This window comes from Phytophthora sojae (genome assembly GCF_000149755.1).
Source record: "Phytophthora sojae unplaced genomic scaffold PHYSOscaffold_1, whole genome shotgun sequence".
NCBI classification, from domain to species: Eukaryota; Oomycota; class Peronosporomycetes; order Peronosporales; family Peronosporaceae; genus Phytophthora; species Phytophthora sojae.
Genome location: NW_009258115.1, coordinates 6,120,517 through 6,146,247, shown reverse-complemented (window position 1 = coordinate 6,146,247; position 25,731 = coordinate 6,120,517). Strand labels below are relative to the sequence as shown.

At 54.5% G+C, this 25,731-nt stretch overlaps 7 protein-coding genes across 7 annotated transcripts; 2 read left to right on the top strand and 5 right to left on the bottom strand.

Moving 5' to 3' along the window:
- Positions 1 to 10,049: 10,049 nt before the first annotated feature.
- Positions 10,050 to 12,256, bottom strand: PHYSODRAFT_322022 (hypothetical protein; the record flags this gene model as incomplete). Its single annotated transcript, XM_009517333.1, has 3 exons — positions 10,050 to 10,874; positions 10,923 to 11,559; positions 12,210 to 12,256. The coding sequence occupies 3 exons, from the start codon at positions 12,254 to 12,256 to the stop codon at positions 10,050 to 10,052; spliced, it is 1,509 nt and encodes a 502-aa protein (XP_009515628.1).
- Positions 12,257 to 13,453: 1,197 nt separating this feature from the next.
- PHYSODRAFT_552077 (hypothetical protein) lies at positions 13,454 to 15,565 on the top strand (the record flags this gene model as incomplete). Its single annotated transcript, XM_009517332.1, has 3 exons — positions 13,454 to 13,927; positions 14,126 to 14,439; positions 14,845 to 15,565. The coding sequence occupies 3 exons, from the start codon at positions 13,454 to 13,456 to the stop codon at positions 15,503 to 15,505; spliced, it is 1,449 nt and encodes a 482-aa protein (XP_009515627.1). The 3' UTR covers positions 15,506 to 15,565.
- Positions 15,566 to 15,606: 41 nt separating this feature from the next.
- Positions 15,607 to 16,980, bottom strand: PHYSODRAFT_322020 (hypothetical protein; the record flags this gene model as incomplete). The annotated part of the gene is made up of 1 exon (XM_009517331.1): positions 15,607 to 16,980. The coding sequence occupies one exon, from the start codon at positions 16,978 to 16,980 to the stop codon at positions 15,607 to 15,609; it is 1,374 nt and encodes a 457-aa protein (XP_009515626.1).
- Positions 16,981 to 17,212: 232 nt separating this feature from the next.
- On the bottom strand, positions 17,213 to 18,642 carry PHYSODRAFT_322019 (hypothetical protein; the record flags this gene model as incomplete). The annotated part of the gene is made up of 5 exons (XM_009517330.1): positions 17,213 to 17,378; positions 17,552 to 17,702; positions 17,747 to 18,094; positions 18,145 to 18,556; positions 18,625 to 18,642. The coding sequence occupies 5 exons, from the start codon at positions 18,640 to 18,642 to the stop codon at positions 17,213 to 17,215; spliced, it is 1,095 nt and encodes a 364-aa protein (XP_009515625.1).
- A 369-nt stretch (positions 18,643 to 19,011) lies between these two features.
- PHYSODRAFT_309240 (hypothetical protein) lies at positions 19,012 to 20,430 on the bottom strand (the record flags this gene model as incomplete). Its single annotated transcript, XM_009517329.1, has 1 exon — positions 19,012 to 20,430. The coding sequence occupies one exon, from the start codon at positions 20,428 to 20,430 to the stop codon at positions 19,012 to 19,014; it is 1,419 nt and encodes a 472-aa protein (XP_009515624.1).
- Positions 20,431 to 20,603: 173 nt separating this feature from the next.
- Positions 20,604 to 23,952, top strand: PHYSODRAFT_473361 (hypothetical protein; the record flags this gene model as incomplete). Its single annotated transcript, XM_009517328.1, has 5 exons — positions 20,604 to 20,637; positions 20,710 to 23,055; positions 23,166 to 23,167; positions 23,190 to 23,758; positions 23,835 to 23,952. 5 exons carry the CDS (start codon positions 20,604 to 20,606, stop codon positions 23,950 to 23,952), a joined length of 3,069 nt encoding a protein of 1,022 aa, XP_009515623.1.
- A 604-nt stretch (positions 23,953 to 24,556) lies between these two features.
- Positions 24,557 to 25,246, bottom strand: PHYSODRAFT_444499 (hypothetical protein; the record flags this gene model as incomplete). Its single annotated transcript, XM_009517327.1, has 1 exon — positions 24,557 to 25,246. A coding segment is annotated over one exon (690 nt), but the record flags the coding sequence as incomplete, so codon positions are not given.
- Between the last annotated feature and the right edge of the window lie 485 nt (positions 25,247 to 25,731).

Genomic DNA, 25,731 nt, shown 5'->3' with positions numbered 1-25,731 from the left:
AACGTCTCTCACCATCACTCGCTTCGCCGTCCTCCTCGTCGGCGGTGCTCAAAATCTCGATCACGGCGTCCTCTCCGTGGCGCTGTCGTTTTGCTGTCGGTGCAGTTGTCATACTGGGTCTCCTTCCTGAGGGTCTCTTTCCCCCGCTACGCCCTGAAGTAGATGATGATGGTACTTTAGCCACTTCCACATCTTGACGAGTAGATGAAACACTACGTCGACTTGTCGACGTCATTGGCTTCGCTGCTTCAATTTGTACCGGCAATCTGTCTGGAGTTGGCGCATCCACAGCATTCCCTTCAGTCTTAACAACGGGGTCACCTGGAATACCTATAACTACGGGAGCTGTCGTCACAACTGTAGCTTCTTGCGCCGTGCTCGCGGTAGCTTGGTCTTCGCGTTCCCGGTCTCCGCGGGTCTTCTCCCTCGGACGAAGCCACACATCTTTCGTCACCAGGGAGCCCAGCACTTGCTCCGATGTGTCACTATGGCAGGCGAGAATTATCCTATCCATTTGCTGGGTAAAGTACGGCGACGTGTCCATATTCGCTGCAATGTATCGCACCAGCCTCTGGCAGCAGTCGTTGTACGTATCATAGTCCACTTGGCCTGCAGTCGGCGGCGCGGGTGGCTGCGCTGCCAGCTCCAGCTCTTGTTTAAACGCCCCGCACACAGAGTGCAACGTCTCAGCGACGCGCTTGTGCAACTCCGCCGTCCATCGGTCCACGACTGCAAGCCCGTCACCTCTCGACGCCATTGAAGCCGGCTCAATGCGGAAATGAAAGGAACTTAGCAAGGTCATAGAGTATGCTGGATACAGGGTTAGTGAAAGGCAAGTTGAAGTGGAATTGCGCAACATGTTGACATCTCAAAGGCTCGGCTACAGCTGAGGAGGGTGCAGATACGGATACTGGCCTCGACGCTCCATCCAGACATCACGCGGCGACACTGCTCCCGACTGCACTAACTGCTAGTAGACTGGATTGCCTTGCCTGAGTCGATGGCACCGCCTCATTGTCCTCTCTTCTCGAGTTGCAGTACACGTGTGTGAGCTTCTGGAGTTGGTCCGGGGTCAACTTGCCGTTGAAGCGCGAGGTGACATCGAAACCCTGAGCTGCGAGTGACGGAGAGGGGGATGCACTCGCGGCTGGTAAAGCGAAGACCGCCACAGCCAGTTGGTGCAGATGCGGGCACTGGCCTCGTCGCTCCATCCAGAAGTCATGCGGCGACACCGCCCCCGACTGCACCAACTGCCAGTAGGCTGGGTTGCCTTGCCTGAGCTTGGCAACCACGCTCTTGAACATCCCCAGCTGTGATAAAATGTCCACAGAATGGCCCTCGTGCTCGCAAAAGCGAGCGATGAAGCTTTCCACCTCCTGCTTTTTCCTCTCATCCAACGCCTCGCCCAGATACAGCGGGTCCAGCAAATAAGCTACGCCGTGGGAGTCGCCGTAGATAGCATTGAAGCGCTCGCTAATGCAGGACGTGATGAGCGCCTTCTCCTTCTTGCTCAGCCACTCCATTGACGAGTACACGGTCAAGAGCTCTACGAAATACGGGAAGACCTGCGAAAGCGGGGGTCGGTCTTCCTGGAAATGCCTCAGATGTTGCTGCAGTGGGCGCAGAATGGCAAGTGAGTTGAGCCCATCCTGGACAAACGACTCACCCAGTACGAAGTCCTGGACACGCTTCAGCTTCTCCTGCTCCGCCGGTGTGCTCGCATCGACAAAGTCTCGACGCGCAACAACCGAGTAAAGCCCCTTTTCATGCTCTAGCACAGCCTCCAGCATCGTGCATACAGAGCTGGAATCCGGGAACTCTCCTGTCGGATTGGTCTCCGCAGCGGACATGAGCGCCTGAAGCTTATGGTTTCCGCGAAACACGTCTGCTAGCTCACTCACAGAAGCCTGAACCTTCTTCAGCCACGGAAGCGCAGTAGCCATATCCTTCAGCAACAATCTGAGCGCGTTGCACACACACCCATAGAAGAATGTGCAGCGAGGGTGCTTCTTCATGATCCTCTCGCGAGTGTACTTGGGCAGAGTCGACGTCGTAGGCGTCACAATCCCGTAGATGTCCGCCTTCTTCTCCTTCGCCATGACTGATTCGACCTCCCCGACCATCAACTCCCCGCTGAACTCCTGGGTCGCTGCAGTCTTCGCCTCCAGAAAGTAGGGCGCGCCCTCACACACCACTCCGTACGTCGTCACGCTGCATCCTCCCGCATCCACCCAGTTCTCGACCGTGAGGCAGCACTTCTTGCCACTAATAGCTTTAGTCACCTTGCTCTTCGAGGCCGCGAACTCCAGATCCAGCAGCTCGTTCTCCAGCTCGTGCTTGGTCGGCAGCACCACATCCCCTCGCAGCGCCTTCAGAGCGCTCAGCAACAGTTCGTTGTCGACGTTGTCGAAGGGCTGTCCCGTGCCGTACAGCCAGTAGGCCAACTTGCGTTTGAACGCACCGTTCTTGTTTCCGTAGCTGTGTCTGGGAGCGTCTGCCACGGCCATTGCAGCCACAGCTGAACCTCCACCCAGGAGCGCTGAATCAGAAGTCTCCGGCGTCACGGCAGTCTCTGAGTTCATTATGACCACACTCTCCTCGCCTCTTCCCGTAGGAACCGGCTCACGTACGCCCGGGCATTTGCGGTCGAAGTGTTTGCGCACGCGCTCGACCTTGGCGACGCCGTAGCGGTGGATTAAAGCGCCGCAGCGGTTGCACATGACACGCTTGTCTTCGAGCACGGTGGTCTTGTCCCAGACGGCGTCTTTCTTGCGGCCAGAGCCCGACTTGCGCTTCTTGATGGGCGGCTCGGAAGCTGCCGGCAGCGCCGGCTCGTCAGCGACGGTGAACAGGCCGACGTTAGTGGTGGGTGGCTGCTCGCTCGCCATGTTGGGTTTCTTCGGAATGGGGAGAAAAAACCAATGTGTTTTATTCTAAGACTTCTAAAAACACAAATTGCAATTTGGTCGGCTAGAGTTTACACGGTTCTAATTGTAGTAATTAGGATCTTCCAGATTGCGAAAAGTACGAACGCAGGGCATACACACAATTATTTTAATAATTTTAAATATATATAAAATGAAGGAGATGCAATTCGAGCTTGGTGCTGACATTACTGGTTCCCTCCACCCTCTGATATAGCGCCAGCGCTCAACACCGCTAAGTCGCCGTTCGAAGTACTGGCTTAGGCGAGTACAACATTTGCACAACAGTCGCGCGACATTGTTAAAAGTATGTTGATGATATATACTGATTCCCACGATAGTCACTATGGTTGAGGCGTGTGCGCGTATTGCAGAGTGGGTTGCTTGTCCTATGATGGCAGTCAGAGTGCCGGAGGTTTTCCCACAGTGGTGGAATTGTCCTAATGAGGTTGTCCACTACAAGACTCTTAGGAGTGCGACTACGCTGTAAGGCAGTTACATTAAGTACGAGCAAGAATGCTCAGTCGAAGAAATACAGTACACATTGCCTTGCAGGTGGCCGTTGCTGCCTGTATATCATCACTTCCGTGTTGCTGCTAGTGAGATTCCAAGCCTGTGCAAAGCTGCAGTTCCCAACAAAGCACTGCATCCGCAGCTTTCACTCACTGTCCTGCATACTCTACTAACCAGCTCATTTCGTCATTGAACCTCTGGTGGGCGTACTGAAAAGTTTTTATCATGATTTACAGCCGATTCGGTACTCGCTCTCTAGATCAACCATCACTGAATTGATAAGCATTTCGAACAAGCGGGTATAATGGAAGCAGCGAAGAAACCCGTGGCGACGAGGCTCATGGTTGCTAAAGAGCTGTTAGACCTCTGCTCAGTCGGTTGTTGCTCGCTGACTAGGGGAACTTAGTTTTTTTTTTTTTTTTCTAACTCATCACTGCTATTTACACTTTGAAGCGCAGCGGCTGGCCGCGGATATTGTACTGATAGTAATTAGACTTTCAAGATCAAAAAATAATCTAACAAAATCCAAATTTTGCGTATCCTGAGCCATCGGAGCCGTAGTTGCGTGTCAAGTACTCACAGTTTCTATTTGAAAAATATAGTGCAACTACCGGTAGTTCAAATCCGCGTTGTTTGGATTTGGCAGGTGTGTCTGCGTTGTCGAAATTCCATATAAATATCTGAGAACCACACGGACCGCAGCCGAAATGCCCGAGTTCTGTCCGGTATTCTATTTATTAGAAACGGGTCAAATTTGTACAAATGAGACGGTTTCTGTAACAGGGTTACACGCACAAGTGGCTACAGTCACTTGTAACTCTAACAGACACGACGTCTGTTAGATGTTCAAAAGACTTTCTCGACCTTGGTGTAGACACACCAAAGGCTACATACATTTACGACCACCACGACGGGTGGTCCATAGAGACTTAGGGTTTCTATTGGCTGAGAGCAGCATCTCTTAGCCAATGAGCGACATGCATAGCATTGGAATTCTGCCAACCAGCCGTTGGTAGATTCCTATCTTAGAATAATACATTTAGAGGAAGTCAGAAACATAAAACAAAAATAGCAGTTCTCATCTTTTCCCAAAACCCGCTACTTGGAGTCTTTATCTTGTTTAAAGTATACTCGTGGATCTCGAGTATACTTAACTCAAGTAAAAGAAACCTACGCTTCCTCATACACGTGCGCATACGTGTAAGCCGTACCAAGGTAGGCCCACTACACCTGGTAGCACTTTGTAGTCCGTCCAACGACCGACTACCTGAACGTTCGTACGGAGCTGTACGAACGAGGAGCCGAGAACCTTTTCATGAGCGCGGAGGTGCCCATGGAAAGCTCCACTTCGCCTGCAATACATGTTGCACGCGCTGACTGCCTCCACCTGTCGGATCCAGAGTGGGAGGCACTCCAACGACTGTTAACAGTCATTGGAGAAGCGGCTGTAGCTGCAATGCTGCGCACACTATCGCCGACGGAGCAACACGGTGTTGCTCTGGGATTCATCATGAAGGAGCAGCGAGGTGCTGCTTCGTCTACCACGGTGTCGTCCCCGACGACACCGCGCGCGCAATCGCTGAAGCTCAGCGTGAGCAATTACGTTGGAAGAGAGGGCGAGCCTCTCCTCCGTTGGCTTGTCGAACTTGACACTGCCATTGCGGCTCGACGCATCGTCGACCCGTTGTCGAAGGTCGCGTTCGCCATGTCATGTCTTGGCGGACGAGCGAGAAGTTGGGCGTACTCTTTGATCCTACGTGCTTCAGCACGTATGAGGGTTTCAAGGAGGAGCTCAGACAAGCGTTTGAGCCCCCGCAAAATGAGTTCCGGTCGAGGGCGGAGTTCCTCGACCTGCAGCAGGGCAAGCATGATGTCCATGCTTACGCTCAGAGAGCACGGTACTTGGTCTCGAACATCGTGACCAATCCGATCGACGAGGCGACCAAGGTCGTCACGTTCATGAAGGGACTGAGAGATGGGCATGTGAAGACCTATTTATTCCGTGAGTACCCGAGTACTCTCGAAGCTACAATCACTCTTGCAATGCAGGAGGAGTTTAGCCTGCGGCAGGCTAAGCTGCATGCATATGCGCCGAGCCACAGCCTCGCCCGATAGTGAGGACGGGAGGCCCAGAACCCATGGACCTCTCGAGCGCTGCAACTGCTGGACCCCAGCAGTCGCAAAGAAACAATGTGCGATGCTACCGATGCGGTAGAATCGGTCACTTTGCTCGGGAGTGCACGGCCCCCGTGCACCAGCAGGGTGGCTATCGCGGCGGTGCCGGGCACCGTCGCAACCAAACAAAAAACGCTGGACGCCAGTAGGCGCGGGGCGCCCTACTGGTGAAGCAGTCACGCGTGTCCAACTCGGACATGCGACACTGAGGACGGCAGCCCCCATCGAAGTTCATTCTCACTGCAAGAACCAAGATGACAAGCCTGACCTTGTCATCCTGAACGTGAACTCGATGAGAGCAAGCGGCTCTCTCCGTGCTTTGGTAGATTCTGGCGCGTCGAAGAACTTTGTTCGACTGCGAACTCTATCAAGGCTTGACTTCGAGGATTTAAAGATACCTCGAAGTATGTTGGAAGTACGACTGGCAACGGGTGCCGTCGTGAAGACCGAGAAGCGCATGATACGCGTGCGCTTCACGTATAAAGATCAAGAGTTTGTCGAGACCTTTATCGTCCTGGATCTGGACGATAAGTTTGACATTGTATTGGGCATGCCGTGGCTTGCACGGCATGATCCGGTCATCGATTGGGAGAAGCGCACGAGAGTGCGCTTCGGTCGCGACAGCGGAACAGTGAGCGATGGCCCTGTTGCCGCTACGCACGCACCGACAGGTGCGCGCGACCCCCCACTCAAGCAGCGCCTAATGCCGCTGTCCCGGGGCGCCCTGGGCGCGCGCGAGCACACGCGCAAGAGCAGCAAGCGTCGGCGTCGCCGCCGACGGCTAAAGGAGAAAATGTGTTGATCTCGGAGATCGACACCCGCTTTTCAGCGAATTAGGAAGAGTCTCCGACCTCAAGGGGCACGGATGACGCAGGCGAGTCACACGCCTCAGCCGTGGAGGCTGACGCGAATCTGATTGGATCAGGTCTGGCCAATAATAAGAGCCAAGGTGACGAGGCGCCGTCGACTCCGGGAGTCGATGGCTTGGGTGAATTTGATTCGTCGGCTCGGGGAGCCGACGCACCCTACGTAATGGGGGTCTCCGTCAATAACAGGCGTCGAGGTGAAGATGGCGTGTCGGCTCCGGGAGCCGACGCTGCAAGCGGTGCGGACGGTTGCAAACGTCCCGCACCGGAAAAACGTGCATGCTGTCGTGCAGCCGGGCTGCACGACGAAGCGCCGGGCGACCAAGCCGGGCTTGAAGTCGCTCGCCCACGGGATAAACCCGCCGGAAGTACTGAAGAAGAACACCCGTCCACGGCTGGGCCTGGACGAGGTCAAGATCCAAGCGGAGCCGGGCTCCGCAAAACAAGAAGACGGCGCATGCGAAGATCGCTGCGCAAGTCTCGGCCTGGGGCCGAGACGCTACAAGGAATGTCTGTCGGGCAGACGAAGGCTGAGAAGCCGGACGTCGAGACGTTGAACGTCTTGACGCGTACCTGTGCCGGGTTCCGGTACAGGGAGATGACTCTCGCTAACCCTCCGACGCAAGCGTCGGAGTTGACTTCGCTTCCAGTCATGAGCTGGAAGCGCTTCGCGCGTGACTTGCACGATGGACGCATCGAGCAAATATGCATTCTCTCGGACGCCGAGAGAACGAAGAGCGAGAATGAAGAACTGAGGCAGTTCTTCATGGAGACCACCACTGAGAGTGAAGACACTCTCAGTGCGAAGACTAAGAAGGAGCGCTTTGAGGAGCAGAGCTGGAACTCGTTGAAAACGAGTCCCTACTACGAGATCTTACGGGAGTAAGCGGACGTACTTCCGGAAGAGATCCCTGCGGAACTTCCGCAGGACAAGGGCATCCAGCACGAGATTGATCTCGTGCCGGGCACGAAGTACTGTGTCACGCGGCAGTGGCCACTGCCGCGAGAGCAGGTCAAACCGATCGACGACTTCTTTGAGAGTCGTCGCAAAGCTGGACAAGTGCAGGAATCGAAATCCCCGCACAGTGCTCCGACGTTCTGTGTCAAGAAGCCACAGGGCGGCTGGCGCATCGTTCATGCGTACAACAAGCTGAACGATGCGACGATACCGGCGCAGACACCGATACCGCGAAAAGATGTTATCATCGATTCGATGGCCAGGAGCACTATCTACAGTGCTCTTGACCTGCGCGATGGGTTCTATCAGATCCTCATGTGTGAGAGCGATATCCCTCTCACGGCTGTGAGCACGCCGAGCGGCATGCTCTGGGAGTGGCTAGGGATACCGCAGGGTCTGAAGAACGCCCCTGCGACCTTCAACAGGTGTGTGACGCACTTGTTGCGCTCGGTGCGCGACTTCGCACCGAGCTACTTCGACGATATGTTCGTCCACAGCCGGGCTGCGGACGGGATGAGCGATGTTGAGATGCACAAGGTGCATCTCCGGAAGCTGCTTGCGCTCATGCGCAAGCACAAGCTCTATGCGAACCTGAAGAAGTGCATCTTCGGGGCGAGCTTGACGGAAGCACCGATCTTTGCGGTGGCCCACCAAGATCGCCCGTTCCACGTTGTGTGCGACGCATCCGACTTCGCAATCGGATGTGCGTTGATGCAGGACGATCACGAGGGCCGTGACCGTGTCGTCTACTACCAATCGCGTCAGCTGAAGCCAGCTGAGCGCAACTACCCGGTTCATGACAAGGAGCTCCTTGCCATGAAGTACGCACTTGCGAAGTTCCGAGTGTATCTACTCGGAAGCAAACCGTTCGTGGTCTATACAGACCACGCGTCGCTGCGGACGGCTGTGAAGTCGCCGCACATCTCGCAACGGATGGCGAGATGGCTCTCGTTCTTCGCAGAGTATAACTTCCGGGTTGAGTACAAACCCGGAAGACTCAATGTGGTGGCCGACGCGCTCTCGCGTCGACCTGACCACGCCACGACTGAAGCCGACGTCAATGCCATTGACGCCATGCGATCGAGCACCCCAACGTCGTCACTGTTGGACGACGTGAAGGCCGCGTGCGCACACGACGCGGACGCGAAGCTCTTGCTGGCCTATGGCTCAGCGCCTTCTGACAAAGCTCGTCAGAAGCTGCCGAAGCATCTTCGTGCTCGTGCACACCGTTATCGCGTGCACGATGGGTTATTACTCTACAGTGCAGTCGACGACAACGCGGACCGCGTTGTCGTGCCCAATGACCATGACCTGCGACTCAGGATCATGTATGAGTATCACGATGCACCGACTGCGGGACATCCGGGCCGTGAGAAGACATACCTTCTTCTCACGCGAGACTTCTACTGGGCCAACCAGTATAAATGGGTGCGCAAGTACGTCCGTGCTTGCGAGGTTTGTCAACGTGTGAAGCCTGCGCCTTTCGCGCAGGCTCCCTTGCAGTCACTGCTGACTCCGTCGGAGTGTTGGCAGTCCATGTCTTTGGACTTCGTGTTCGGTCTTCCCCCGGACAGCCAGGGGAACACGGGCATTGTGGTCTTTGTTGACCGCTTCAGCAAGATGGTACATCTTGCTGCAGTACCCGCTGAAGTGACTGCGAAGCAGACTGCACGTCTGTTCGTCGACATGGTGTTTAAACACCATGGCATGCCGATCGACATTGTGTCGGATCGAGACCCGCGCTTCACTGCGCACCTTTGGCTAGAAGTGTTTACACTTCTTGGGAGTCAACTTTCGATGTCGACTGCGGACCATCCGCAGACGGACGGGCAGACCGAGCGCGTGAACCGCGTGCTCGTAGACGTGCTTAAGAGCTACGCTCACTCGCTCCAACACTGGAGCGAGTGCCTGCCGATGGCGGAGTTCGCCATCAATAACTCGGTGCATGCCTCGACCGGGCATACACCCTTCTACGTGAATGCCATCAGGCACCCACGCCTCCCGAGTCTACTCGGGATGGTGGCTCCTTCCTTAAGTGGGGGAGGATCTACGACTGCAACGCAGCAGCCGCAACGACACGAAGTAAAGCCAAGAACCGCGCGTCTGTGCAGGGCATAGACGCCGACAAGCGCACGAAGAACGCGTCTGTGCAGGGCACAGACACCGACAAGAGCAAGAAGAAGAACGGGTCTATACAGGACACAGGCACTCGCGAAGACGAACGCAGAGGCCGGGCCTACTGCTGGAACGAGCTGAACGAGTTCAGTTCGGACGCAATCAACTTCGTGCAGCACAGACAAGCCGTCATTCGGTTTGTCCAAGACGCTATTATTGCAGCTTCTGTTGATCGACAGAAGCTGAACGCAGACAACGTTGGCAGGAGCAACACAAATGAATTCAAGAAGGGTTCATTGGTTTTGTTAGCTACTCAAAACCTGCCTAAACATGCAGTTTCCGACTTCGGGGCGAGCAAGCTCGCTCCGCGCTTCATCGGACCGTTCACGGTGTTGGCACGGCATGGCAACGCCTACACGCTAGATATTCCATCTAGCATGCGCCTCCATCCGACCTTTTACGTCGGGCGGCTGAAGCCATACCGGCAGCACGAGCCACCTAGCTCGGCTGGCCCGAAGCGGAAGCCCCAGCGGGAGCGAACCTCTGCTCCAGCGCGTGAACGCGCTGGGCCAAGCGTGCGACGCGACCTCCCACGTCGACAGACATGTCCGACGCGGTCTGCGAGGCCTGAGCGACTTGAGCCCTCAGGATCGCCACCTCCTGCTTCAGCGCGGCGAACTCCCGGCTCTGATGCTGTTCCACAGCAGCGACCCGCTCCTCGAGCGTCGGGCCAAGGTCAACCCCAGGTTGACCATACCCGGGGCGTGTTCCCACCACCGCCGCCTCCGATCCGCGACGCCCGCGGCTCAACACGCTGGATTGTTGAGCGTATTGTGAACCATAATTTCCAGAAAACGAACCGGCAGCCGGTTCGTTATCGTATTCGTTGGAGAGGGTTTCCGCCCCACCAAGATACATGGGAGCCACGGGACGTCCTGCTGCAGGACGTTCCGGAAATGGTGAGGGCGTACGAAGCTCACCACGCACTGCCGACGCGAAGGTAGTGCGAGCGCTGTGGTCACCTACAGCGCCCGAGGCCCCACGATCGTCGCGTTCCTCACGTGCCAAGAACTTGGTACGGAGATCCTTGAGACTCGCAGGTACACGAATCGTCGTGTACCCGTTTAGGTCGCGGTCGCTCAAGCGCGCCGCACCCGGAAGACACAACGTGCACTGTTGGCCTTCGGGCACAGCGCATGGAACACCAGCGTCCACAGAGGATCTGTGGAGCTGCTCCAGCCTCCCGCGCGTCGAGAATGTCTCGAAGCGCTCACGGGCATGCTTAACCCGCTCACGGTAGGCAGCCGGCGTCTTGTTGAAGTTCTCAACAAAAGCATTTCAACTTTGACAAAGTGCCTGCCACTCAGGCACTTTACTGCGAGAAGAAGTCTTCTTGCTGGAGAAGTATCGGAGCTCGTGAAAGAGTCCGATATAGTAATCGCGCCTTTGATTCGTTAACGGATCAAAGTGCTGCTCCTCCGCCACAGCATCATCGTGTACCCCGCTGCATACGTACAGCGGAATTTCATTTGGAGGCACGGTGTTGCCCGCACGGTCTGCGATCTCTGACGCAGACGGCATCCACGGATCGCGCGCTGCCTGAGCAGCGCGCGGAGAGCTTGAAGGCGCCACCTCACGCGGGGAGCTTAAAGCCCCAGCAGCGGAGAGCGGAGTGTCGCTCTCGCCGCGCGAACGCTTCGAGCTTGAAGCGTCCGAATCGTCTCCTTCACGAGGGCGTCTCGACCCGGCATGCGGGTCGAGACTATCGCCGTCGATAGACTCCTTGCGCTTGTTGGAAGAGGCCTCGCCCTCTTCCATCTCCACGTCGTCGTCTTCGTAGTCAACGGCGTCGTTGACTACAGAGGAACCTTCGAGGACAATCTCCGACTGGGTTGTCCCCGACGCGGCCTTTGCAGCGAGCGCATCGCGCTTTGCCTGCTGGCGCTCATGGTACTGAGCAACAGAGAGGTCACCCTCTGTTGCGGCGGCGGTCTTCTTCTGCGGCGAGCTCAGTGCGGAATGAGCTCGAGTTTTCTTTCTCCCAACGTGAAGAATTGACGATTGGTCAATTTCCTGATTGACGTGCCGTGACTCGGCGCGTCTAACCTTGAGGGGGGGGATGGTGTAACAGGGTTACACGCACAAGTGGCTACAGCCACTTGTAACTCTAACAGATACGACGTCTGTTAGAGGTTCGAAAGACTTTCTCGACCTTGGTGTAGACACACCAAAGGCTACATACATTTACGACCACCACGACGGGTGGTCCATAGAGACTTAGGGTTCCTATTGGCTGAGAGCAGCATCTCTTAGCCAATGAGCGACATGCATAGCATTGGAATTCTGCCAACCAGCCGTTGGCAGATTCCTATCTTAGAATAATACATTTAGAGGAAGTCAGAAACATAAAACAAAAATAGCAGTTCTCATCTTTTACCAAAACCCGCTACTTGGAGTCTTTATCTTGTTTAAAGTATACTCGTGGATCTCGAGTATACTTAACTCAAGTAAAAGAAACCTACGCTTCCTCATACACGTGCGCATACGTGTAAGCCGTAGTAGTGAGCCAAAGTAGGCCCATTACACTCGGACATCACTACTCTAAGCAACATATTCTACTTTATGCTGCTCTTTGTGGTCAATGGCTGCCTACTCTACTTCGACGCGCCGTTATGACTTAAGACGTGCAGCGGAATCGTCGTCATCCTCGTGTGCCTCGCTGGGAGAGGCAAGGACGTCACACGGATTAGCGGGGGCACTGGTGGTTCGAGTGACTCGAACCACCGCGACTCGAATCGAGTCGCGGTGCTACATGTACCTGTAAGCGCCATGGCGGCGATGGTGCTCGAGGGGGAAATGCAGGATGAGAGTAACGAGCCAATCAGAAGGCTTGTAGTCTCGTGAAAAAGCCTTACGAGTTTCTCGGGAGATTCCGTACTAACACAACTACCCTCTTACGAGTTCGGGAACATAGACAGCGGTGGTCAAGTGTCTTTGTCCCCAACTCGTAAAATACCAATTTGCTAACATCCTCTCTTGTGCTTCGTTTAAGCTATCGAATGCTTTGAAATGTTAGGAACTCGCGGAGTGACATCGGTCTAGAAAAATTATCTCCATTTTCTGACCCCCTAAATTCACGATTTTATTTGGGGCGTGTGACCTCAATATTTTTCCAATTTTAACGAATTGTATATTATCGGAAATCTCGCGTTAAAAGTAAGCGAATCAGAGTGTTTTTACGCTTTTTACGTGTGCTTTTCACTTTCAAAATTTTGATGTCCGGTTATTTCCGAAAATTGATTGGTCAAATTTAAACGCGATTATCTCGATAACTCCAAATGGCGCCTAAGCCTCAAATACGAAAAGGTATTTTATTTGGGTCGGTTGACTATTCCAGAGACAAAATGATGACCAACGAGAGCATCGAGTCTATATTTCTTGAGCAAATGATAACTTCATACAGAGTATCGATTATCCACCTACGTAGGCGGTTGTGGAGTGTCGCACAATGGTATAGTGCTTTGCAGATAAAAGGTCGCCCTGTTTTATGGTCAAAGTGATTTATTGTATGGGAGCTACAGTACAAACCGCAAAACCCAGGATGTTAACACAAACACCCTACTACTCTATACTTAAGTACAGTACAAAGGACATATCAAAAGCGCAGTGCGAGTACTTAAAAATTGACGGAGCTACGGCCAAAAGTGTGGGTGGCCGGATTAATTTGGCCAGGAGTGTAGATCGAGGAGGGCTGTTGTGCCCAAATCTGGCGTGCTAATTCTAACTTTCAGAGTCCTGATTTGATTTAGCAAACAAAATTTATACGGCCCTGATGGCAAACGCCTTACCAAATCGCAATTATCCTAAAATAGTATCCAAAAAAAGCAAAAAGTATCCGCGAGATGGCCGAGACGGTGGTGAGTCGTCTGAAGGCGGAGCTCAAGCGCTCGCTGCGCAGCCATGTGGCGCAGGCGGTGAACGACGTGTGCGAGTCCTTCACGGAGGAGCTGAAGCCGCAGGAGCCTGCTCTGTCCGAGATCCGGCCGCAGGTCGGCGCGTCGGCGTTCGAAACGGACTACGATTGCTGCCGACGGTTGGTGGAGTACATTGAGCGCAATATGGACACGTCCCCGGGCTTCACGCAGCAGATGGAGTGCATCATCCTGGCTTGCCAGAGCAACGCGCCAGTGAAAGTGCTCAACTCAGTGGTGAAGCAGAATCTGTGGTTCCGTCGGAAATGCGTGGGAGACAAGGGTGCAGCTGAGCAGGGTGCGTCGAAGAAGACTGCGGATGTGCATTTGAACGGTGGCAACCAATCTGCTACAAGTCATGATGAGGAGAAGAGTGTGGGTGAAGTGGACTCTAAAGGTGGGAAGGTGGTGTCGGAAGTTCCAAAGGAAAAGCAGGAGACCCCAAGGGCACTCAGCCCAAGTGTACGGGTTGAGTCTGATATAGCAGATGAAGCAAGTGGCGGTAGCAGCGTCGCCTTGAGATCGAAGAACAATCTCACTGAAGTAAACGTCTCGAATGTGGATGGTGTTGAGGCGCCTAAAAACTGCCAAAGGGCTTCTCAGCCAACGCATGAAAAGACTACGCCGCCACGAGTGGACACGTCCAGGGCTAATGAGAGAACGGATTCGAAGAGCACCGTGGAGAGCTCGGATGGAGGGGCAGTGTCGCTACCTCGAGAGTGGGGAAAGAGGAAACGTTTGGTGACTAGAAGGCGACCAAAAGCCGCAGTGGCGCCCTCGAAACGAGCCCGACGGGAGCGCCCACCTCTCGGCCAAAGTTCAACGGAATCGGACACCTCGCAAGATGAGAGACCTAACAATCAACCAGCCGCATCGGTTGCTAGGGAGCACAATAAGACGAAAGCGGAGCCAAATGCGTATCCTCCTGCAACGCAAGAAACCCCATTCGCGGTGAAGAATCAGAGTTTAGCAGTCGGAGCTGCATCTACGATTTCTCAGGATACAACCAACGAGGCAAGCACCAACCCAAACCAGCAAGTGGACGGTAAGAAGGGTCTCGTGAAGTATATGGGGAGGCCTGCTCGGAAGGCGGTCGTCAAGACAGTAAACACACCAGTGTCAGCAAAAGCGAGGCGTGGAAGTGCCGGCGGGGTAAATAGCAGGAGTGCTGGGGAAGAAAAGCACGATGCGACACAAGCTGTGGAGAAAAAGAGTGCTTCTATTGAAGCGGAGCTGTGTAAAGTGGCGAAAGATTTGGAAGCCGGGGACGAAGTGTATGGACTGCAAGTGGCAAAAGTGAGATTTCAGTCCATGTTGGATAGCTTAATGAAGTCCAATACCGACGAGTCCAATGCTCTCGCTGCGGTAGATCCAATTGCTACGCTTTGTACTCTCAAGGCACGGTCGTCTGAGCAAAACAAAGCGTTCAAAACACGCCTTCGTGACACTATCGAGATCGTGGATGCATTGTTGTGCAAGCCTCCGCCGGGCTACTCCTGTGCTCGAGACTGCAAGTCAATCAGGGCGCAAATGTGCGACGAGTTTACGCCGTGCATTAATCCGGTTTGTCACGCTTGGCACGACGCAGAAACTCACTCTGAGAGTTGTCCGAATGAGAAGTGTGAGTTCAAAACCCGGGTCACGCTACGCGAGACGGTGCATCTCATCGACCAGAAGCAACAAGAGATCACTAGCGCCGCTGACGCCTTGAGGCGCGCGAAAGCAGATCTTCTGTCCCCGACGAGACGTAGTAACCAGGAGAGGGTCAGTGTCGGCAATGCCGAAACCTTCAAACGGATCGAGACTTTGGAGCATGACTTGGAGAACTTGAACGGCGAGCTGCTCATTCTGCTCGATACGAAGCTACAGCAATGGGCCACTTTAAGTAGCATTGGCATCGATACCCAGTCGGACAAACTTGATGGAGTTCCGGACTTCGCTTCACACTACACTACCAGAAGCCACCAGCGTAAGAAGCCGTGAACTGCACACATAATACTTCATTTTTATTTCAATACCAAACAATAGCCTCCTTTGATGTTGAGCAGTACGTTTCTCTTCGTTGAAATGTCGACCGCCATTCCTCAGTCCCTCGATCTCTTTTTCGCGTAATGGCTCCTGAAGGTTTGGAGTTCCTCGTTTCCTCCAATGGCACGAAGGTCATCTCTGAACGCCCGCTCTCTTTCCTTGTGAAAAACAACAGCATCCTCCAGCCTGGCGCATTTCTCCTCCAATTTCTTCATCTTACTCTCAAGCTGAGAAGCTGAGTTTCCAGAATCACCGTCACAGCCAGCACCCACACCACGAAGCATCACCCGAGTCGCTTGTAGTTTATGGTTTGTCGCCTCAAGCTTCAGTTCATTCTGTTGGATGTCGTGCATTGTTTGACGCAAGCCCACACTGTTCTTGAACTCGCATTGAGAGTTTTGGCAGCGCACCGTGTGTGTGTCGATATCTCGCCAAATACAGCACATTCCGTTGTGGCACGGCATTGCGTTCCCTCCCTGTGTACGATGGTTCTCGCACATTCGAGAGCGAATGCGCTCGCATCCTTGCGTGCACACCATTCCCGGTGGCGGGCTACAATTTTCTGCATCCACCAGCTTTATAGCCGTCTTCAGACGCTGCTTGTAAGCCAGAGTTCGATTCATTGGATCGCCACCAGCGCACGGCCAAACAAGCCCTGCAACAGAGCCCTCACTTGTCTGGGCGGGTTGACTCGACCCTTGTTCGTCTGTCTCCGTCTCCGTTTCGGTCTCAGACTCCTTCTTGCTTTCTAGTCCGCTCTCGTCGTCTTTCTCTTCGCAATCAAGTCTTCCTGCGCCATATAGGTTCCGAGCCACAATGTGTCGCGGGCGCTTGGATTCCTGACCCTCCTGCATCCTCGATTGACGCTTTCCCCCTCTTCCCACTGTAGGGGGAGTAGACGTCAAGTCCACGTGTGGGGAGCACGTCGGTCTCAACCCAGTCACGCTTGCATTGGCGACAGCAAGTGGGGTCACGGTGACTGCGTTGTCTACAGCCGTGTCTGTCTTGATAATATGCCCTTGACGAGCAGGAGTCTGCGGGACATTAGGACTTTGAGTGCCGGAATCTGCGCGTTGTGAGCTGCTATTGTAGCGGACCCAGAGAGATTCTGTCACCGCCGTGTTTAAAGCCGAGTGGTCGAAGCTTGCACGAATAACCTGCTCCATTTGGGTCACAAAGCCCGGAGACGTTTGCATGTGCGTCACCATATAAGCGACCAGTTGGTGGCAGCAGTGTGTGTACGTCTCCAAGTCGGGGGTGGCCGCCGATTGCCGCGTTGCCTGCTGCTGCTCCCGCTCAAAGTCCTCGAGCAACCGCGCGGTCTCCGTTAAACTTTCGCGTAGCCGATCGGTCACAGAAGACGCCGATGACGTCGCCACCTCTGCTCTGTTGGTGCCGCAGGGGCCTCCGTCGTCTCCGCCCGCACGCATCCGAGCTCAGCTGCACCTTGTTTCTTCTGTGGGTTTCTGGTTTTATTGCACAACGCGATACAAAAAAGACGTCAAAGAGCTCCAAATCCACGCTGAAAATTAGGCGAAGTTCGCAAACTGTGTGTGCACGTGGGTATTGAAGAGTTACCTGTATATCCAACGCGTGAGTTGCCTCGCTATAGCGTCCAAGAATCTACACTGCTCGTCTGCTCAGTGCATGCTGCTTTTTGAGCTATTCGTAGGCGTCGAAGCCTTTTCGAACGAATGCCACAGGCTTCACCTCGTCACTCTCGATGTACTTCGTACCTTCACGCAGCATCTTGGCTGACGAGACCTCGTGGGCGTGGCCGACCAATTTTTTGCCGCAGTCTGCCTCCTTGATAGACTCGGTCTGTACCCTTTGTTGAAGCGGAGCATTTCTTCTTATGAAAACGTTTTTAAAACGAAAATTCCTTTCAAACAGTGTTATGTTCAATCGGCTGTGGATGCATAGCACTTTGTCGTCTTTGGTGGTAAGTTACGCCTGTATGCTCACTTTTCCCAAGGCAATGAAGCCCGGTCGAATTCTTACTGCTGCACCTCCACAACGAGCTTGCCTAGTACGTGGCGAGATTTGAGCTTCGCGTACGCATCGACAGCCTTCTCAAACGGATAGACCGTGTCGATCACGGGCTTGACATCGCCACTCTCGATGTATTTCGTAACCTCGTGCAGGGTCTTGGCTGACGGAACCACATGGACGTGGCCGACCAATTTGGCACCGAACTCTGCCTCCTTGACGGGATGGAGGATCGTGACGAAGCGCCCGTGTTCTTCTTGAGCACCACCTGAGCACCTTCGTTCCAAGCCGCGTTCTCCATGCCGCAGTTGTAGAAGGCATCCACCGAGTGCGGCTTCACCACATCCAGCCACTTCTCGGTGCGATAGTCGATGACCTGGTCAGCACCCAGAGACTTGACGAACTCGGCCTTCTCCGCGCTGGCGGTAGTGATCACGTACGCGCCAATCGCGTGCGCAAATTGCACCGCGTACATGCCGACAGCGCTGCTGCCACCGAGGATGAGTACGGTCTCACCCTTCTGCAGCTTGGCATGCGTGAACATTCCTTGATATGCTGTCAAGACCACAAGTGGGGCCGAAGCTGCCTCATTAAGTTCAGGTTACTGGGCTTGATTGCGACGTACTCTTCGTCCACCACGGCGTACTCGCCCAGGGTCCCGAAGGCACTGAAGGGTGTCATGGCGTACACCGCATCTCCCAGCTTCAGTCGCTTGACGTTGGCACCGACCTCGACGATCTCACCGGCGACATCGAAGCCAATGCCAAAGGGCTGCTTGGCAGACGGCGTCTTGCCCGTGAACGCCTGGCCCTCAGACTCCAGCAGCATGTAGTCGATGGGATTCACCGCGGCGCTGCGCACCTTGATGCGCACTTGTCGGGGGCCGAGAGGTTTCTGAGGAATGGTGTCGTGAATCTTGAGCTCCTTCTCGAGCGAGCCGTAGTTCTCGCTCGGTAGGTCTTCGGAAACGCCATTTAGAGCGGTGAAGGGCTTGGTTGGGCTTGGCGTGTCTGTGGGCTTGAACGCAAAATGCAAAGTGTAAACCACAGGACGAGTAGAGTTCAATCGCTAGGGTTTCACAGAACCAGATGCCCCGTCAACATTAGTGTTGATGCGCCAAACTTCGCTTGCTCTCAGATGTATTTATTTTGCTGTGGTTTATGGGCTGAGGGGGAAGATAGGATCATGCAAGGCCCTGGGGCTAAAGTCTTCGCGGGGTTCGTGCCTCGAGCGCCAGGGTCGGATTCGCTTGAACGTTCATTCATTCCAAAAGCTCTTTCTTTCGTTTATTAATACGTATTACAGTAAGAAAATAGTAGGAAGTATACCGTTAAGGATTTTTTTTTATTGCGGCAACAAAATAAATAGCCAAACACTATTCTTCTGCAGATCAGCAATAGCAGCAAGTGTGGACGGTGATAAACACATGCAAGCTTACCTGCAGAATGGCTTGGCTCGGATGATCCCGCCATTTATCGCCGCTTCTTCTTGATCACATAGTGCGTCACGAACTCTGGGAATTTGTCGATCTCGTCGTGTCTCGACTCAATCCCGATCTCGTTCAAGGTCGTCCAGTACCTCTCAAGAGTAGCGTTGATTTCGGCCATTTCGGCTTCCTCGTCAACAAGCCCTTGTTCCAGTTTCCCAATCTCGCTTTCGAGCGTTGAGATCGTGTCTGCAAACGTCCCCGGCTCGCTCAGCTCGGTGGCATTCAAGTCGTCCAGAGCTGCGTTCTTCTTGCGCAGTTTCTGGCTGGCATTCTTAATCTCCAACTGCTTACTGTGGAGTTTGTGCATCGTTTCTCGCACTAAGATTCGGAGTTTGAACTCGCACTTCGTGTTCTTGCAGCGATCTGTGTGCGCCTCGACGTCGTGCCAGATCCGGCACATTTTGTCCTCACACGGCACGGTGCTGTTGCACATCGATCCCCGGATTTTGTTGCAAGTGCGCGTGCACACTTTACCCGGAGGCGACCGGCAAAGCAAAGCGTCTACGAACTGGATCGACTTGCGTAGACGCTCCTTGAAAAATTCGGTCTGCTCGGGCGTGCGATTTTCTTGGTAGCAAAGCTCGCCGATAGCCTCCTTGAACGTCAGCAACCCCTGTTCATCCTCCACCGGCACTGCCGCTTTCTTCTGAGTCGTCGGTTTCTTCTTGGGTCTCTTTCGTTCCTCCTTCTCCACGTCCGTCTCCGTTTCAGCTCCCGCTTCAACACTCTCCTCTGCAGAGCTCGCAGTGTCCGCGCGTCGCTTAGTCGTCTTCGGTTCCGTCACCACCAGCGCCTGCAGCGATTTCTTGGTCGACAGCTTCTTCTTGCTGGTTCTGCTCCTAGGTCGCTTCGCCAGCACGGAGCCCGCCACCTCGCGACTCTTTAGCCCCGCACCGTCTGCAGGAGTACCACCACCAATAGCACTCACTTCAACTCTCTCCACCTTGATAACAGGCTCGTCAACAGCAGGCGTAGAACTAGTTGCTGCTTTCCCCGTGAATTTCTTGTGGCCGCGAGGTCCATCGTGACTGCGGGCTCTTGGCAGAGCCTCCTGCTGCTGCTGCTGCTGCTGCACCTCCGCATCAGCTCGGAACCAGACTTCCTCGGTCGCGACTGTGCTCAGCACGCGCTTGGAGGCGCCGCTGAAGCAAGCAAGGATGATGCGGTCCATCTGCTCCACGAAGCCCGGCGACGTGGCCATGTTGTCCGAGATGTAGGCCACCAGCTTCTTGCAGCTGCCGTAGGTCTGATCCATGCTCACGTCCGACTGCTGCAGCGGCGTGCGCTGCTGCTGCTCGCTCGCATATTCCCCGCAGACCTCGTCCAGAGCCTGGGTCACGCGCTTGCGCAGCTTCTTCTTGAGCTTCTCCACGTCGCTGCCGCTCGCCGAAGCCGCCACCATTGCGACGGTTGCAACTTTTCGGCGCCAATGGAGTAGAGCCTTAGTGAAGTCAAGCGACTTGCTCCAAGATACAATTGGGACTATATTTTAAGCACACCCAAATATTTTGGTCCCATATACAGCTCGCAGTTCTCAGACCGCAATCCGCCGCAATCGAGCTCTTGTGTGACGTCATGCGGCGCGCCACGGTGGGTCCCGGGGCGAAAGGTGCGTACGTGTAGGGTTCTTGCCAGCCTCCCCTATGTGTTGCTTACCCCCCTGTGTATTTATCCTCTCCAGACGGCCCCCTGTTCCCGAGCGCTCGCGCCGCGGCGGGGAGCAGCAGTCGCGGCCGCAACGGCGGCCTTTTCTCGTCTTCCTCGTCCTCCTCGGGCGACTCGGACGCGTCCGACAACGAGAATGACGGTGGGCAGAGGGTGGGCGCGATGCCGCCGATGCTGGGGGCTGCGAGCCGCAGCCGCTCGTCCAACGCGCAGTCAATGGGAGACCTCCGACGCCGCACAATGTTCTCGACGTCCGCGACGTCGCTCAGCTCGTCTGTCGGTGCCGGGGACAATGGAGGACACTTAGGCGAGAGAAAGGGACTGTTCGAGAACGACGACGACGCTGGGGACTCACTCGAGACGTTCCACGAGCGCGTGAAGCTCCGCCAGAGCAAGAAGCAGTCGGAGATGAAGGCGCTGACAGCGCAGCTGGAGACGGCCCAGAAGCGCGCCGAGGAGCTGGAGGCAAAGCTCAGTGAGGCAAACAAGGAGAAGGAGGAGTACGCGATCCGCACGAAGGAGTGTCAGCGGATCATCGAGAAGCGCAACAAGCAGCTGATGAAGGCCAGCGAGAAGATGGCGAGACACTCGGAGCAGTTCGAGCTGCAGTCGGCCGAGATGCAGACGAAGTTGGTGGCGCTGACGGCGCAATGTGAACAGCTACGCGCGGACGCTGCCACGTCGGAGGAACTTGCACGGCGAGAGCGGGAGCTGAAGGAGCACGAGCTGCAACGTGAAATGGAGACGCAGAAAAAGCGGCACGAAAAAATGCTGCAGGCTGCGGAGGCGCAGATCCAGGAAAAGCAAGCTGAAAATGCAGCGCTGGTGAAGAAGTTGCGCGAAGTGGAACAGCAGTTGACAGCTACGGCTCACCAGAAGCCGACTTCAGTACAAGTGGTCGCTAGCGATGATTATCAGACTCTGCTGAAGCGGTGCGAAGATGCAGAGGCCATCAGCCGCGGACTTAATTTCCAGCTGGAGAAGGAACAGCAGGAGAAAAAGTATCTTCGCAAGCAGCTGACCGCGCTTCAAGCAACGATAGGCGCTACTGCAGCGGCGGCTACTGCGGCGTCGGTTGGGTTTTTCCCCGACGCATCGGAAGGGAAAGACGAAGCTGCTTACCCCAGGGATAGCATCGCGACTGTGACTGCCGACGCTGAGCTCGCAAGCTTTGATTTTACAGCTGGTAAAAGCTCATCTCCGTCCAGTCCAACTGCAGCTGCACCAGCACCAGCGCCAAGCGTTGCTGGAGCGACGTCCCCTACGAGCGGAGCATCCAGTCCAAGTCGAAGCCGCGGCCGCTCGCGAGGTTTTTCGGCGTCGAGCTTCACGGATGATAACCCGAAGCCGTCGATGAGAGAAGGCAAACGCCGTGCTGCATCAGCGCAGACAATCAAGATCTCACCAGAGCCCCCTGAAAAACCGGTAGACGACAAGACTGCTGCGGGGACCGGTAAAGCTATTGGTACGTCAGTGACTTTCTTCGAGAAGCTTTCGTCAAGATTCAAGCGGGGGTCTTCTCCAAGAAACGGTTTGAACATTACGAAGTCTGAAGACGATGGCACGGACGGCGCAGCGACAGGTGAAGCTGGATTCGCGTCACCACTCCCTCCGCGCCAAGGATTTGCACACAGCAAGGTGTTGAAGGAACGCCCTCGCATGTACGTGGCCAAGTCCCCATCTCACCATGAAGACGAGTCCAGTGATAGCATATTTGGTAGTGAGTCATCTTCAAGTGACTCGTCGGATGACGACGAGATGCCGCCGCCACCGCCTCCTCCACCAGTTGCTGTGCACGAGGTTCATGTGCCACTTGCAGCTGTCCCTCCTGTTCCCGTGGATATTCCTTCGCAGCTGATTCATTCCGATGCAGGTGCTGATGCGGACTCGAGCAGCTTAAGTGAATCAGACGATGATGACGATGAAAGTCATGAGTGGCATGAGGCATCGGACAAACCGACACAATTACCAACTCGATTTGCAGATCCGTCGAAGAAGCGGGGGCAGGCATCGAATACAATCGGAGCTCACAGTGGTATGTCATCATCGTCTTCTTCGTCTTCAGAGGATGATTCTGACGAGCCTGACGTCGAAAAGAGCCAAGCACCGAATCTGGATATCAAGAAGGTGGAACGTCTATCGGAGTCGTCGTCGGTGTCATCGCTGTCGTCCGACTCGCCTTCCTCGGATGAAGACGATAACGCGGTGGTCGGTAAAATCAAAACGGAAGTGCACCAAAAAGTTCGGAAGGCCAGTTTGGATAATCACGTAAAGCGCTCGTCACGCTCTCCTACATCGTCCAAGACCCGAGAAAAGCGGCGAAGTATGAGTGGAGGCGACAATTTACACAGTACGAGTAAAAGTCGCATGAACGAGTACATGGAGGCTCGTGCAAGAAAGCGCAACGAAAAATTGAAGCAAAAGCAGGAGAAGGAGCATGAAGAGACGAAAAAGAAGGAGGAATACGAGAAGGAGTGGGAGAAGATGGCGCAGGAGGAGCGTGAGCGCAAGCGTAAGCAGCAGCAGGCGCGGCGCAACGGAAGAAGACGACCGGCAAGCATGAAGACTGTCCGTGTTTCGCAGATGCGGCAGCAAATGAACAGCAAACAGCAGCAGAAGGAGCAGAAGGAGCCGCAGGTTTCTCCACCAGCTCATCCTACTGATCCCCCACGGCCCCATGGCGATGACAACATCGATGCTGATGGTCCACCATCTCGTTATCCCCGGCGTGAAAGTAAAACGTCAGAAAGTGAGGCAGAGGATGACAATTCCGAGATGCTGCCATTGCCTCCTGAACCTACCGTAGCTGACACGGAGCTGTATCTCCGCCAACAAGCGCGCTTGCGCGAGCGACACGAATTAGAGATGAAGAAGAAATTAGAGGCTGATGAAGCAGATGCAGTCCGAGGAGATATACACCGGCGAGTGGAGATGTGGGCGTTTGGCAAAGAACTCCTGCACATGATTCTGACCTTGGACCAGATTTCTTCCAACGATGCGCTCAAGAAGTGTCAACTGATGGTCGTTCAGTCCCCGGACGATGATACAGTGCGCAAGGCCTACCGGTGCGGTCTAGAGCCTTTGTTGTGTTGTGCCGATACCTACCTGTGTCTAACTTGTATATTTTGGATGTTGCTGCAGGAATATTATTCGAGTCGTTCACCCCGACAAACTCCGTGGCGCTACGATTCCGGAGCAGCTGGAGGCGAAGGAGCTGTTTACTGTGCTGAACCAAGCCTTTGAAAAGTTCAAGAACTAGGCGTCTTCGTTTTGCTGTGTGGAAAAATGCGAACACTACAAAAAATAAAATGTTTCAAAGAGTTTGAGCTGGTGATCTAAGGCTTCTGCGCAATGGAAAGCTGGTGCTCGGCATTCGCCTTGGTGACTTTGATCAGTCGGTCAAGCTCGCGTACCAAATTGCTCTGTGCGTCGTAAGCTCCGCTAGCAAGTAACAATTTTCGCTCGCGAATCAGTCGCGCAAGCTCCGAATCGGGAGGCCCTTCATACGAAAGCACTGAGGCCGCTAAATCACCATCGTCCGTACTTGCATTCCCACGCATGGATACGGCTATGGGATCACTTCTTCGAGGTGAAGCGCTAGTGTTGAGTTCATGACGTGAAGTTCCGAGTGGAGCCGTGGCAGCTCGATTGGTTTCGACAAAGGAATGAACCTCCCAGGCACTTCCATCTTCAGATGCGCGGTCAGAGAACGAACTTGAAGGTTGATCCTGGTACTGCTGGTTTCCTGAGCGAGTTTGGCGTGCAAACGCGGTATGGCGACTTTGTGTGTGCCATTGCTGACTGCGACGATGCTGTGGTGACGGCGAGCGATGCCTACGCGAGCTTTGTTTCATGTTGCCACCCCGCAGATTGAACCCTTTGAGCTCGTCCAGCTGCTGTTTGATGGCACGTAACTCGTCTCGATCACCGTCCAGTACGTATTTCTCCTCGCGGGCGATGTACTTGACACGAAGCTTCTCCAGTTCATCGACAACTCGTGCTTCGTGCTTCTTTTTCTCTTGAGCTAGCAAGCTGGATACGTGTTCCAGTTGCGCCTTCATTTTCTGCACGTTTGCCTGGGCAACCTCGCACTCGCGCTCCTTGACCATTTTCTGTTTTTCCAGCTCAGCCACGCTACCTTTCAGCGCCGCGATCTCTTCTCTCAGGCGAGACTCGGGGAGTTTCCGCTGCTGCTGACGGTATTCAGCAAAGTCTGTCTCCACTTGCTTGGCTCGCCTCTCAGCATCACTTAGTTGGGACTCGAGCAGAGATATCCGTCGCTCGTACGCTTCTGTCTGTTTCTTCGCCAACGATAAGGTGTGGCTTTGCTCACTTTTAAGACGCCGCTGCAGAGACTCGTTCTCATCGCGTTTCGCCTCCTGCTCTCGCTGCAGAGCTGCTTCGGCGACGGTCAGTCGGCGTTCTCGCGTTTCTAAGTCAGCTAACGATTTCCGAAGCGTTTGCTCGAGTCGCTGGTATTCTTCCTGTGCTGACTTCAGCAAGTTGCTTCGCTCTTCTTCACGACGCGCCCATTCTTCTTCCAGCTCATCCATCCGAGCCTTCTCCATTTCTGCAAAGCGGCGTTTCCATTGTAATTGCTGAAGATGCTGCTCCTGTTTCCATGCACTCCTTTCTCGCTCCAAGGCCTCCTTGAGCTGTGCAGCTTCCTTTTGTTGCTCGCGTGCACGGTTGAAGCTCTCTTCTTCAGAGGTCGAGAGTAAATTGTCAGCAGCGATATGAGTTTGTCTCGTTGAAGACGAATGTGGTTTTGCTTCTTCCGCTCCTCGCGCCGCCGACAGACCACTTGATTCTTCAGTCAAATTTCGTTCACAAGGACTGTCGATCAAAGGAGATTTTGTTGCAGCTGCCTCTGTCTTGTCTTCTGTTTCCATTGCAGTCGGTGTGGGCACAGCGAACCTACAATTCATACACCAACTTAGTCATTAGGCCTTCAAGCCTTGCTAATATGTCAAGATGGATTGCATACCTCGACCCCATAGTAGCCTCAGTTGTGTCTCTGACGAGTCCCACGTCTTCT